Source organism: Myxocyprinus asiaticus, chromosome 14 (genome assembly GCF_019703515.2).
Source record: "Myxocyprinus asiaticus isolate MX2 ecotype Aquarium Trade chromosome 14, UBuf_Myxa_2, whole genome shotgun sequence".
Classification (NCBI taxonomy): domain Eukaryota; kingdom Metazoa; phylum Chordata; class Actinopteri; order Cypriniformes; family Catostomidae; genus Myxocyprinus; species Myxocyprinus asiaticus.
Genome location: NC_059357.1, coordinates 29,944,388 through 29,957,402, shown reverse-complemented (window position 1 = coordinate 29,957,402; position 13,015 = coordinate 29,944,388). Strand labels below are relative to the sequence as shown.

At 38.5% G+C, this 13,015-nt stretch overlaps 1 protein-coding gene across 2 annotated transcripts in view; it reads left to right on the top strand.

The window, feature by feature from the left end:
* Positions 1 to 13,015, top strand: part of LOC127452338 (protein sidekick-1-like) — a 522,949-nt gene that overhangs the window by 359,240 nt on the left and 150,694 nt on the right. For both annotated transcript variants that reach the window (XM_051717752.1, XM_051717750.1), the window contains exons 6-7: positions 6,179 to 6,290; positions 9,853 to 10,043. In XM_051717752.1, coding sequence (XP_051573712.1) covers positions 6,179 to 6,290; positions 9,853 to 10,043 — 303 coding nt within the window. The remainder of the gene's footprint in view (positions 1 to 6,178; positions 6,291 to 9,852; positions 10,044 to 13,015) is intronic.

The following is a 13,015-nucleotide window of genomic DNA, read 5'->3' as shown; positions in this document are numbered from 1 at the left end:
TACTTTCACTCGATAATTCAAGACAGCTATTCGAAGAACACATTTTGCAGGCCAGCAATATTCATAGTGTAATTCAGTTATTAGAATACAAGACTCAGCCAAGATAACAGACATACAAAGAGGCGATAATGTAAGCTAATATTCATAAACTAATATAATTTACATAGATAAAGGACAAAGTGGAACAACCCAAAGAAAATAGGTTTTCATAAAGCTTTCTGGATAATTTCAACTAAAAGCATTGTACAATATTAGCAGTGATCTTGTGGTAAAAATAGGAAATTGTGCTGTTTACTGGATCCCTGATGAATGCAGTCAGATTATTGCCTCCCATGGCTACAGGTGAGGGAAATTATGCATTGAAGCAGAAATAGGCAGCTCGCCATCTGCCAGTCAGATCCACTGAACGTACTTCACGCCTGGATTCTAATTCGCTTTTTCTAATCCAAGAACAAATATGAGTCTTCCAATAATATCTCAGTGTATTGCAAAGAGTTACAGTTGCCCCATCTGCAAATACATAGGGAGGGAGGGAGGCCCGTGTTCCCCATGCAATCTGTTTTTGTCTCGGCTGTTACCAACACGAAAGCCCGCTGGAGGATTTGTTAGAAGAAACACATTTTATTACTGGATTCTTCTTTACACAATGTGAGAATTAGCTTATATTAGCGTTTACTTTTGTGTTACGTGAGAGTTATAATGATTTGGTTTGCATTATGTGAAAAGTGATTGTTGAACATCCGATACTAAAACAGTGGCCACACACTGAGGAAAAGATGTACAATGCTAATACTCAACTTCTTGATTGTATCAATGACTCCAATGTTTCCATATCACTGAAATATTTGGGGTTGTCCAATTGGTGTTTATTTTTGGCATGAAGAATTATGTATTTTCTGTTTAAAGGGATAGTTCACCCATAAATGAAAATTCTCTCATCATTTACTCACCCTGATGCCATCCCAGATGTGTATGACTTTCTTTCTTCTGCTGAACAAAAATGAAGATTTTTAGAAGAAAATCTCAGATCTGTAGGTCCATACAATGCAAGTGAATGGTGACCAGATCTTTGAAGGTCCAAAAAGCACTTAAAGGCATCATAAAATTAATCCATACTATTCCTGTGATTAAAATTAATGTCTTCAGAAGTGATATGATATGTGTGGGTGAAAAACAGATCAATATTTAAGTCAATTTTTACTGTAAATCTCCACTTTCACTTCAACATTCTTCTTTTGTTTTTTGGCGATTCATATTCTTCATGCATATTGCCACTTCTGGGCAGGGAGGAAAATTTATAGTAATAAAGGACTTAAATATTGATCTTTTTCTCACCCAAGCCTATCATATTGCTTTTGAAGATATGAATTAAACCACTAGAGTTGTATGGATTAATTTTACGCTACCTTTACATGCTTTTTGGACCTTCAAAGTTCTGGCCACCATTCACTTGTATTGTATGGATCTACAGAGCTGAAATGTTCTTCTAAAAATCTTTGTTTGTGTTCAGCAGAAGAAAGAAAGTCACACATCTGGGATGGCATGATGGTGAGTAAATGATGATATTATTTTAATTTTTGGGTTAACTATCTCTTTAACAATACTTTAAGCTTGCAATATCATAGTACTTGCTGGAATTTAAGACCAAAAGTACAAACAAATCAGAATATTATATGTTGTCTTTAGCAGTGCCTTTAATATTATTTTTGTGATACAATCCAGGGCCGGAACCATTTAAGACATTGACTGTATGTTTACATCTACAGATTTGTGTCAATGAAAATGTCCAGTGTCAGTGTTACTATACCACCAAGATTATTACTGGATTATTGGTAGATTATCAGGCTGCATGTAAACGTAAAGGGAACTCACCCCCCAAATATTCAGATTACTGGTTAACCTACTATTACATGTGGTCCAACTATCATAAATATGCGATTATGACCTCTACATTATCCCCAACATATTTAAAAATTGGAGGGGTCCATCTCTTTTAAGACTAAGAGGACTACCTATGGTACTGCATGAAGTTACTGATATTTTGAAAGAAAGCAAAGTTTTAAAGAGTAAATTGAGTTTGTCAAATTCAACATCAAAGGCTTGATTTTAGCATTCAACTTAGTTATTTAAATCCTCATTATCCTATGATTTCAATATTTTAGATATTCTCTAATTTCCTCTTGAAAGAATGAAGCTGATTTGATAGGCAGCCTTAAATTTTTTACAATTAGCGGAGAGATATGCTTAAGTCATTTTAAAAATTTAAAAAGCATATTTTAATGCAAGAATGATTGCACATAACAGTCGAATGAGGGGTTGGAGAGCATGTCACAGGACCAGTGCCAAAATATGAATTATTCAATTGATTCTTTGCCAGTTAAGTATAAAACATAAAGAGCAGAACTTTCTGGCTTTTGTCTGTTTCAGAGCAGTTGGCTGATTCAGTGTAGATCATTTTAATAATGTAGTGAACAACGGACAAGATGGCATTCCAGTGGCCCCATCTTATGGAAAGGCCTCTCTGTAACTGTCATAAAAAAGAAAGTTTGCTACATTTTCATCGGATCGTGGTGGACCAACACAAACAAATGCCAGGCCGCCATCAGATAAATCTGCTCAGACCACTGCCAGACACCTCTTACAGGGCAGGAAGGAAGGCCCTGGATCCACCTCCACATTGAAAGGAACCTCTCATTGGTCCACGTATGGTGTCTTAGCACCAAAATGGCTTTGGTACATCTTCATTCTCCTCAATAGATTTAAGTTAAGATGGCCATAAAAAATCCTTAAAACCTCCAGATGCAGCACATTAATTAACTGTCTATGTGGCAGCAGTGGCTGAATAAAGAGAGGCCACGAAGACAGACATATTCATCCATACATACATGTATGCTTGGAATCCTTAAAATGGACATCAACTGCGAAACATCCACTCTGTGTTCATTCACAAAACTGTTTGTGTTAATTGCAGCTGTTTGATTAACACAATAGGGGTGTAACGATCCATCGATCTGGATCGGTGCATCGATCAATCACCAACGATGTGATGTCATCGATGCAACGTCAACACTGATGTATATATATATTTATTTTTTTTATTTTTTCTCCCCTTTATCTCTCCAATTTGGAATGCCCAATTCCCAATGCACTTTAATTCCTCGTGGTGTCGTAGTGACTCGCCTTAATCCGGGTGGTGGTGGACAAATATCATCCGCGTCTGAGACCATCAATCCGCGCATCTTATCACGTGGCTTGTTGAGCACGTTACCGTGGAGACATAGTGCATGTGGAGGCTTCACGCCATCCACCGCTGCATCCATGCACAACTCACCACGCGCCCCACCGAGAGCGAACCACATTATAGCGACCACGAGGAGGTTACCCCATGTTACTCTGCCCTCCCTAACAACTGGGCCAATTTGGTTGCTTAGGAGACCTGGCTGAACTCCAGGGGTGGTAGTCAGCATCTTTACTCGCTGAGCTACCCAGGCCTCCCCGATGTATATTTTTTTAAGATCAGCCATGTCCGTACATATTTACATCAGGCAATGCAGCAACCTTATGATATTCATCTCGCTTTATAAGCACTAAATATGCTTCTCATGTGGGACACAGATGTGCGCAGAGTGATTAAACCTGAAGTTGTGCTCAGCACAATCCATGCGCAAGCATCAACAGGGCTGCGAGCTCCGGTGACAGGATAGAGCAGAGCTGATCACATGCGTGATTAAACTAGGCTTCCCTCGATATCGTGCTGCATTTGAATTCTGCATGAGTATTTTCTATTTTAAAGCACTATGGAGCAATTCAACCGTCTCAAACGGCTAAACATCCATGATATTCTGAACAGCGCTGACGAGGGAAAGAGAAAACCTGCCCTGCACCAGCATCAGTTACAAGACTTTCCCTATCTGTCACTCACTCGACGTTGTGTCGATGTAGTGACACTAGGGGTCACTCTTGGGAGCCCGAAACACCTCTGGTCTTTGATAAAAGGCCAATGAAAATTGACGAGTGGTATTTGCATACCACTCCCCCAGACATACGGGTTTAAAAGGAGCTGGTATGCAACCACTCATTCAGATTTTCTCTTCAGAGCCGAACAGTCGATGTTCATTGAGCTGACTGTTCATTCACCTCTGCTGGATCTGACGGCGCATTTCAGCGGCTTCTCCCTCCTCTGTACTGGTGCACTGCAGAGAACGCCCCTGGGCGCTTCGGCAGAAATAAAAGAGTATATTTCTCTAAAAGAGCGGCACACATGGAACATCTTTTTAAAGACGCGTCTTTTTAAAGATGCCTTTCCGTTTGTGTGTTATTCCTGGTTGCGGTCGTTATCTCTCAACTTCTGATGGTCACGATCGCTGTCTTTCGTGTCTGGGTGTGACCCACGCGGAGACAGCGTTCGTGGATGGATCATGTACTCATTGCGAGAACATGACCATGGCAACGTTGCGGTCGTGGCTTGCCTTCGTAAAAAAGCAAGCCACCCCAGCGGCTCCCCGCCTTGGTCCTTCTACCTACGGGTATGAGGCCAGCGTGGCTAGCACTGGGGCCGATTTGAGGACCCCAATGGGACCACCTCTGCCGGGTATCCCCCCATGGACCTCCCATTCCCCAGCACGCTCGTCTGCCCCGATTGGGCTTCCGGATGAGTCCGCCAGCTCGTCTCACGGCAAGTTCGACCTCTTGTTCGGAGCCCGCGAAGCTGATGAGCTCTCGAGCGCAGCATCGGAGAGCGGGCTCGTCCAGTCGGACGCGGAATCCTCAGCTGGGCTTCCCCCCTCGGGTACAGTCGCCCAGTCACAGGCTGATGCGGAAATGACGGACATGCTTTCTCGGGCAGCCACGAGCGTCGGGCTAGAGTGAACCCTGAACCCTCGCGACTCGATGATTGGTTCCTGGGCTCACGGCGCCGCTCACAGCCACGCCCCACCCCGGTTCCTTTCTTCCCGGAAGTGTATGAGGAGCTGACAAGGTTGTGGGAGGCACCTTTTACTGCCTGGTCACAAAACATAATTTAACCAGAATTTAAGATTTAGAATTTAAGAGAATTAATGCTCATTGCAATGAATAGGCAACCTAAGGTTGCATAGTTCTTTCAATTAGTCAACCTCCCCTTAGACCTCCCACTTTGAAACATTTAATGTTACTTGATTGGTGCCATTTTAGTGTATTTATATCTTTATACTGTGGAAGTCTTTGTTTGGAAAATGTTAATAAACCAATATATTGTTACATATTGTTGTGTTTTCTTTCCTAAGAAGGAAATAAGTGTATTTTGACAGGAAAAGAAGTATATACAGTATAGAGTAAAATTTCAGCATTTTCAAAATCTGTGATTAATCGCTGATGAAAAATTCTGCGATTAATCGCAATTAAAAATTGTAATAGCACTAATAGCAATATTTTACCAGACATGTAGCAACATCCAACTCAACCACTTGCATCTTTCCATACTGTGCACTTTATTTTCTTTGCCATTCATAGTAATTATTAATAGTAAATTAATACTATTTTGTAGTCGTTGTTATTCTTGTTTATATTTATACATAAAATTCCTTTTATTACAGCTGTGTCTTCCTTTTGTTGATATATGTGGTTAGGCAGAATCTCACTAAATCCTTCAGATTATTTAGTTTACCAACTCCCTTCAATTTACATATTTCTAATTTTTTGAATATATTTGAATAATTCTTATTCCGTTATGGTGAAATTTCATGGCTGGTGCTCCGAGGTAAATGGAGGGAGGGGCCATCTGATTCATGAACACACACTTACACCTTAAGTGACGTGCGATCAAAAATCACCACATACTTTGTTGTCTTGTGTGAGGTCCACTATATAATTGGGTGGCCGTGTGATTATCGTTATAAGTTTCTTAATCTGTTGTTTTATATTATTCATTTGACAAGTTCCAAAGACTATGTGCTCTCTCATCATATAGTTTTATATACTTATTTCTAATTGGTATGTACATCTGTTTTGGACAAATGTAAGCAGACTATAATTTGTTATTTTTTATATATTATACATATATTTTGGTTCTTATATATTTTTTTTTAGAATCAAGGCTCTATAAATAATAGCATTTTTAAACACACACAATTGGATAGCTATTGTGTTTATAGATGCACTTCTAAAAGTCTCTTTTCTTTCCCCATTCTCTCGAGGTTAGATTCAGATGCCCCAGCAGACCCTGTGGCTCCAGTGATTGTAATCCCACCTCGGAACATTACGGTAGTGGCTGGGGTTAGTGATGCCACGCTGGAGTGTGTAGCTAATGCACGGTACGTATGGTTATATATCATGGTATATATCACATTGTTCCCAACTACACTACAGTCCATTTGATATTCATTTACCTCTAGTGGGTTCACAATCATCAATCTCAAGGCCATTAAGATAATAGCAGCTTAAGTAACACTTACCAACATTGGTATTACCAACATAGGGGTACAACAGCTTATCACTGGGGCAGTACCCTCAAATGTACACCAACTGTACCATTTACACATCAATCAAAGTGTATTTGAACCGTTTCTGTTTCTAAAGGGTACATATTAATAACTTTAGGTGTAAAAAAGGTACAGTGGGTGTACCTTTGAGGGTACTGCCCCAGATGTACCTCTAAAGGTACAATTTTTGCTATTTTTTTCTGTGATTATTTTCTTCTTCCCCCAAATACTTGTTCCTTGCCGATGAATGAAGGCCACTTTTTTATTTGTACTACCAGTCTAAAGTTTGGATACACCCCTGCTAAAAAAACAACAAAAAAACAACAAAAAGGCAAAAGCAATAAACCAACTTATTGTGGTTAGTTGGTCTCCCAGCCTGACCAAGATCTGTTTAGACTGGTCTGTTTTAATGGTGTAGAGAGTTTTTGGCATTTATCAGCTGTAAAGGCTAAGAGACCAGCTAGACCAACTTAAACCAGCAAAACCACCTTAGGCTTGTTTAAAGTTATATTCTGGGTTCAATACAAGTTAAAGCTAGAGTATGCAATTTATACCAGAAGCATTTTTTGTTATACTGGTTGAAAGTCTCTTTGCATCCTGACAGCAATCAATAAATCAAGTGCTCTGATAAAAATAAAATAAAATCCATTATCTGTGGCAGTCACAGGCCTGTAAAAGGCCCGTCCAATCATTTCATTCAGCCCGAATGCAGTGATTGGATGGCCTACCTGCCTGTCTAACTACGTTCCTGCCTCCCTCCGCGCACTCTGCCCGTGCACTCAATGGCGTGAGATGGGGGCGAGACTATCTGACTGTTTGAACAACTGCAGGCAAGGTGCAATTCCGTTCTGTGGCGCTAGTGTCACAGAAATTACATACTCCAGCTTTAAGCTCAATCGACAGCATGTATGGCATAATGTTGATTACCACAAAAAAATGATTTTGTCCCTCCTTATCTTTAAAAAAAACAAAAACTGGGTTACAGTGAGGCATTTACAATGGAAGTGAATAGGCCCAATCCTTAAACGTTAAAATACTCACTGTTTCAAAAGTATAGCCGTAAGATATGATATAGCTACATTTTATGAAGTGCTATTTTTTTATCATTTTATTATCTTCCTTGAGGTCCACTGATAATGTTATAAAAGTTTTTTTGCACCAAAACAGTCACAATTTTGTAATATATCTCTGGCCCTCTGTCTGAAATGCTCAGTTTTGGCCTAAGCGCCTCCTTAAAACTTCAACGTAAACGCCCACTATTCTGATTGGCTAAAGTCATGCAGCCCTTCAAGTTCAGCAAACTCAATTGGGAGAGAATGAACCTCAACATTATAAAACAAAATTGCAGGGTTTACACATAACACACATCCAACGCATTGCATCAGAATATATTAAACTGTTCATCTCAAGCACAACTGTTAACACTCAACACCATAAACTCAAATCAATAAAATCAAACAGTCATAACTTTTGAAAAATGATTTACTTACGTTTTTGACTGGGTCCAAGTGTTTCTAACTGCTACATCCTTCAATAACAGTTCCTTTGCAAAGCTTGAATTGTATTATGTCCGGTTCTCATGCAATCCACGCCGACATGAGCTGAAAAAAACAAACACATAGTCCAGAGCGGTGAAACTAGATGCACATACATGCAGTATCATCCTGCACTGAGGCGCACATAGCTGGAAACACATCAAAGCAGTCAAAGACGTCCAGTACATGTTTGCATATACCAACAATTAAAAATAGCGCATATGGGCGAAAGAATGCCTCAATGGCGCGTTTGAGCTCAAAGCAACACAGGCAGCAGCTGAATGAAAGAGAATTACTTCTCTCTTTCAGAGTTACAACTTGACATCGCTTTTTTTATACATGAGATACATGGCAGCGGTCAAAGATGTCTGTCTAGTGCATGAATATATTCAAAAATAATCCAAAATAGTCCAGATGGGTCCCCTTAGGTGTTATGTTAGGAATAGTTATCCATGGAAGGCCTGCTCTCTTGACTTGAATTGCACGCCAGTGGGCGGGGCCAAGGGTGCGATGACGCATGTTGTTGGATGTGTAAATACAAATGAGCAATGTGTCATGACATCAAGAACAGACAGATTTCAAAATTAGATGTTTCAGCGGGGTGGCAACTGTAAATGCTCTTTTTAGACTGAGGATGAAGTTTTGAGTTCTGAAATTTACAGTGTGCTTATACAGTTGTGCTCAAAAGTTTGCATACCCTTTGGTAATATATGTACCATTTTTAAAGAAAAAATGAATTAGCAGGCAAAACACATTTCTTTAATTTCTTGTAGGATTCATATTCAACTGTAGGTTATAACAGAATGGCACAATCATAAAACAAAACATGGCAACAAAGAAAAAAATGAAATGACCCCTGTTCAAAAGTCTGCATACCCTTAGTTATTAATACTGTGTATTGCCACCTTTAGCATCAATGACATCGTGCAGTCTTTTGTAATAGTTGTCTATGAGGCCCCAAATTCTTGCAGGTGGTATAGCTGCCCATTCGTCTTGGCAGAATGCCTCCAGGTCATGCAAAGTCTTTGGCCGTCTTGCATGAACCGCACGTTTGAGATCTCCCCAGAGTAGCTCGATGATATTAATGTCAGGAGACTGTGATGGCCACTCCAGAACCTTCACCTTTTTCTGCTGTAACCACTGGAGGGTAAACTTGGCCTTGTGCTTAGTGTCATTGTCATGCTGGAAAGTCCAAGGGTGTCCCATACGCAGCTTTCGTGCAAAAGAATGCAGTGTGCAATGTTGATAATCAGCATTATTCCACAAATTCTGTTGATTGAGCTTAATTTGCCAGAATATTCCTTTAAGCATTTTGTTTTCCAGCAGGGGCTCCTTGACTGAATTTGTTTTTCATGATATGTTAAACCTTTTGATCTGAAATCTTATTTTCAGATACTTGAGATTAGTTTTATAGACAAATAGGAATTCTTCCTACATATAACAAACTATTTGTTTGTTTATTTATTTATTCATTTATAAGAAGAGGGAGGAGCTAAGTTATAAGATATTGTTGATTGTTTAGCTTTTTTGGTCACTACATAATATACACATATTCTGACATACTTTGTGTTGTTGCATAGTTTTGATGACTTTAGTATAATTTTTAATGTAGAACATTTTTAATAATAAAGAATTAGTAGATGTGTCCAAACCTTTGACTAGTAGTGTATATAAACAGAGACATGAGACAGAAAATGGAGAAGAACACGGAACGTGATCGGGAAATGTCACAAGCCAAATTTAAATTTGCATGTCAATGTGTCAAAGTTTGTGTGCTCACCATTGGGCCACATCTCTGACTGAACTTGATTCTTAATGTTTGGTGGCACACAGCATCCTTGCACTTTCATTTTCCATAGTCCGGTTGAGAAGCTCAGTTTGGTGTGGCGCAGACATGGCATGGAAGTGGCCAGCAGCGTGGGCTCCTTCGGACGTCGCTTGACCATCATCAATCCCACGAGCACCGATGTGGGCATGTATGTGTGTGAAGCCTCACTGTTGGACAGCAGCGTGAAGCCAGCAGAGGCCAGAGCCTTTCTCTCCATTACAGGTACAACACCGCATCCAATAAATGCCCCATTTCTCTCTCCAACACAATGCTTTCACAAGCGTCTGACACCAGAAAAAATCCACCATCTTAATGGTTACACTCAGTGGGGAGTGATGAATGGCAAAGCTCTCAGATAGATATAGCGCTACATTACTGCGCATAAAACCTGAAATTACACACTGTATTAGGTGAGCTAAGAGCTTTTAGGGAAGCCTCAGGCATTACAGCTATCGGTCACAGAGCTCTGTGAGAAATATCACCAGGTAATGCTACACATTAGGATTATCCTGAACATACAGCACTAAAGTGCCATCAGACCTATTTTCAAGTAATTTGATTTACTTAATAACAAAAACCACACATAATATGTAGTCTTTTGAAATGGCAGATTGTAAGGAGATAAATGTTGGTGTTATCACATCTTTAGTACAGTCTGGTGCTCAATGTATAAATGAATAGAATGATTTATTACTCTGCAAAAGGTGAATATATGCAACTGTTATCATTAGGAGCTATTTCTACCTGATCTGTCTCTTACAAATTACTTTTGTTGGTGTAACCTAATGTAGTCAGGTAGATTCAGTCATAATAATTTTAATACCACAATATATAACCTTGTGCAACACCGCGTCCACATGCGTGGACACTGTATTTTGGATTCGCTATATGTAATGCATAATTTATATAAATTTAAACCAAATGAATACTGTTCACAAGATTTTAGACTGTCATTTAAGGGTTAAACTTCTGGAACACCGAGTCACATGACACAAAAGCATGACATCGAGTTACGTGAAGCACATCTATAGGCACAGAGCAAACAAATGCCTCTGATAAGAACCCTCTTTATGTTTTTTCAATTATATCTGTTTGGGTGTAAAGAGTAGCATCTCTAGTTTAGTTTAATATGCCGCTTTAAGGAATTCATAATTTTTTTGCGCATCAGCGCACTGATAAACATTACGTACACATACGTGGTTATTGGGACATTATTCCCTCAAAAGTTGAAAAAATATATTTTGAATAACTTTCAACATGAACACATCTGTGGGTCATTTCGTTTCATTTAATATAAATTTTCTATGTTTTATTTTGTTATCACTGTACAATACGGTTCTATTCATTAACATTAGTAAATGCATTCCTATATTCACTGTGCATTTTCACACTGAGAATCAATGGGTTCATCCAAAAGCTAAAACAATTTGTTTTCAGAGGCTTTATGTGGAGTTGGGATGAAAATAAGGTAAGACTGTTCTGAGACCAGTGCAGACACACAGCACACTGGAGGTTAAGTCATTCACTAAATAGTGAGCAAGGGAGCATCCTATAGCTTTCTATGCAGCTAAGTGCATTCACTCCTAAAATCCGATCAAAAGTTCAGTTTTTGGCTGCAGATGATGTTTGGACCACTCAACATGTTTGGCAGACATGGGACAATGGTAATCAGTAAATGGATTCAGAATTTATAATGTATAATTTTATTTGAACATGGTTGGCAGTGATTGGATGATGCTGGCCATTTTTTTTAAACAGAATGAATTATGCTAATTTCTGATGCAATGTCTGTAACGTCTCAAAAGCATGAATAACCAAAACTTCTGGAAGCATAAATAACAATTTAATGAAAGAAATCTGACTTTCTATAACTTGGTATTATTTAAAATTTCACAACTTAGTCCCGCTGTCCACATATGTGGACATCAATTTATAGGAATTTTTTTTTTTGCTTGTTTATTAGGCATTACTAGTTACAAATCAAAATGTATGTTAAGTAAATAAATAAAGTAATACATGTATTGTTCTAATTTTATTTAAAATTATTATTTTATATACAATTATAAATATTTAATCCAAATATTGCAAAATAATGCATAAATTAAGTATTTAAACCTTAGTATTTTGACACTTAAGCCACACACAAAAAAGTATTAATTTAATTGCATTAGATATTAAAATATCAAACCAAGTGGCAAAGGATGCTAGACATTTTCTCAGCACTTACATTGCTTTTCTGAGCAATTTTTGCAATGACCTTACCCTGCTAGTGGATCTATTTAAGGACAAAGTGCTTTTTGTGAAATGTTTTGCTTGAAAATTGTGTTTTTGTTGTATTTCTTGAAAATAAATGCACTGCTTTAAAATCTAATTCAACAACATTTTTAGATTTTTAAGTGTGGCTGAAGTGTCCACAAATTTGTATTTAGTATATAATTGACAAAACATTTTACATGTCATTTAACTAGAAGTGTGAAGCCTAAAATCATTGCGCTTTATTACAACTTGTCTTTGTATGACTATGGTACATAAAAGCATGCACCCTGCCAAAATTGATTTCAATGCTCAAATTTGTCTTCATCTCTTAGCGCGAGATGTGAGCATACAACAAGATTCTAAACTATCTTTTTCCTAAATGATTTAGCTGTAACTTTTTCCTCTAATTGATGTAAGCACCAGATTGAATTCTGCAGTTTCTCTGTCTTTGCTGATATTTCACGGGTACTGAGTACATACAGTGCAGCTTGTCAGTGACTGCTTCTCTGTACAGTTATATATGGAAACCCATCGAGCTAAACAGCATATTAAATATTTATGCCTTTTCTTCACTTCACATTGGTGTCCAGTTGAGAGCTGAGCTGACAGGTGTTCCAAGCACCATGTGAAGTTCAGTACAAATGTATAGAGAGACGAATGCATAACAGGATGAATGTACTGCACTGGGCAAGACTGAGTTGATGTGAATTGATGAGTGTGGGCTGTCAGTGTGGCATTACACATAAGTCAGGTGCTTACTTACTGTTTGGGTGGCTGTCTGAATTACATTCAAGGTCTCTAAATATGCATTTATTCATCTACTTATTTGCGTCAAATAAGCACTTCAGATTTTTGAAGGTCTGCGAATTTTTCTCATGAAGTACGAATCACAGTTGTGTCTCTTTGGCACATATCTGTACAGAATGACTCTGTTAAGC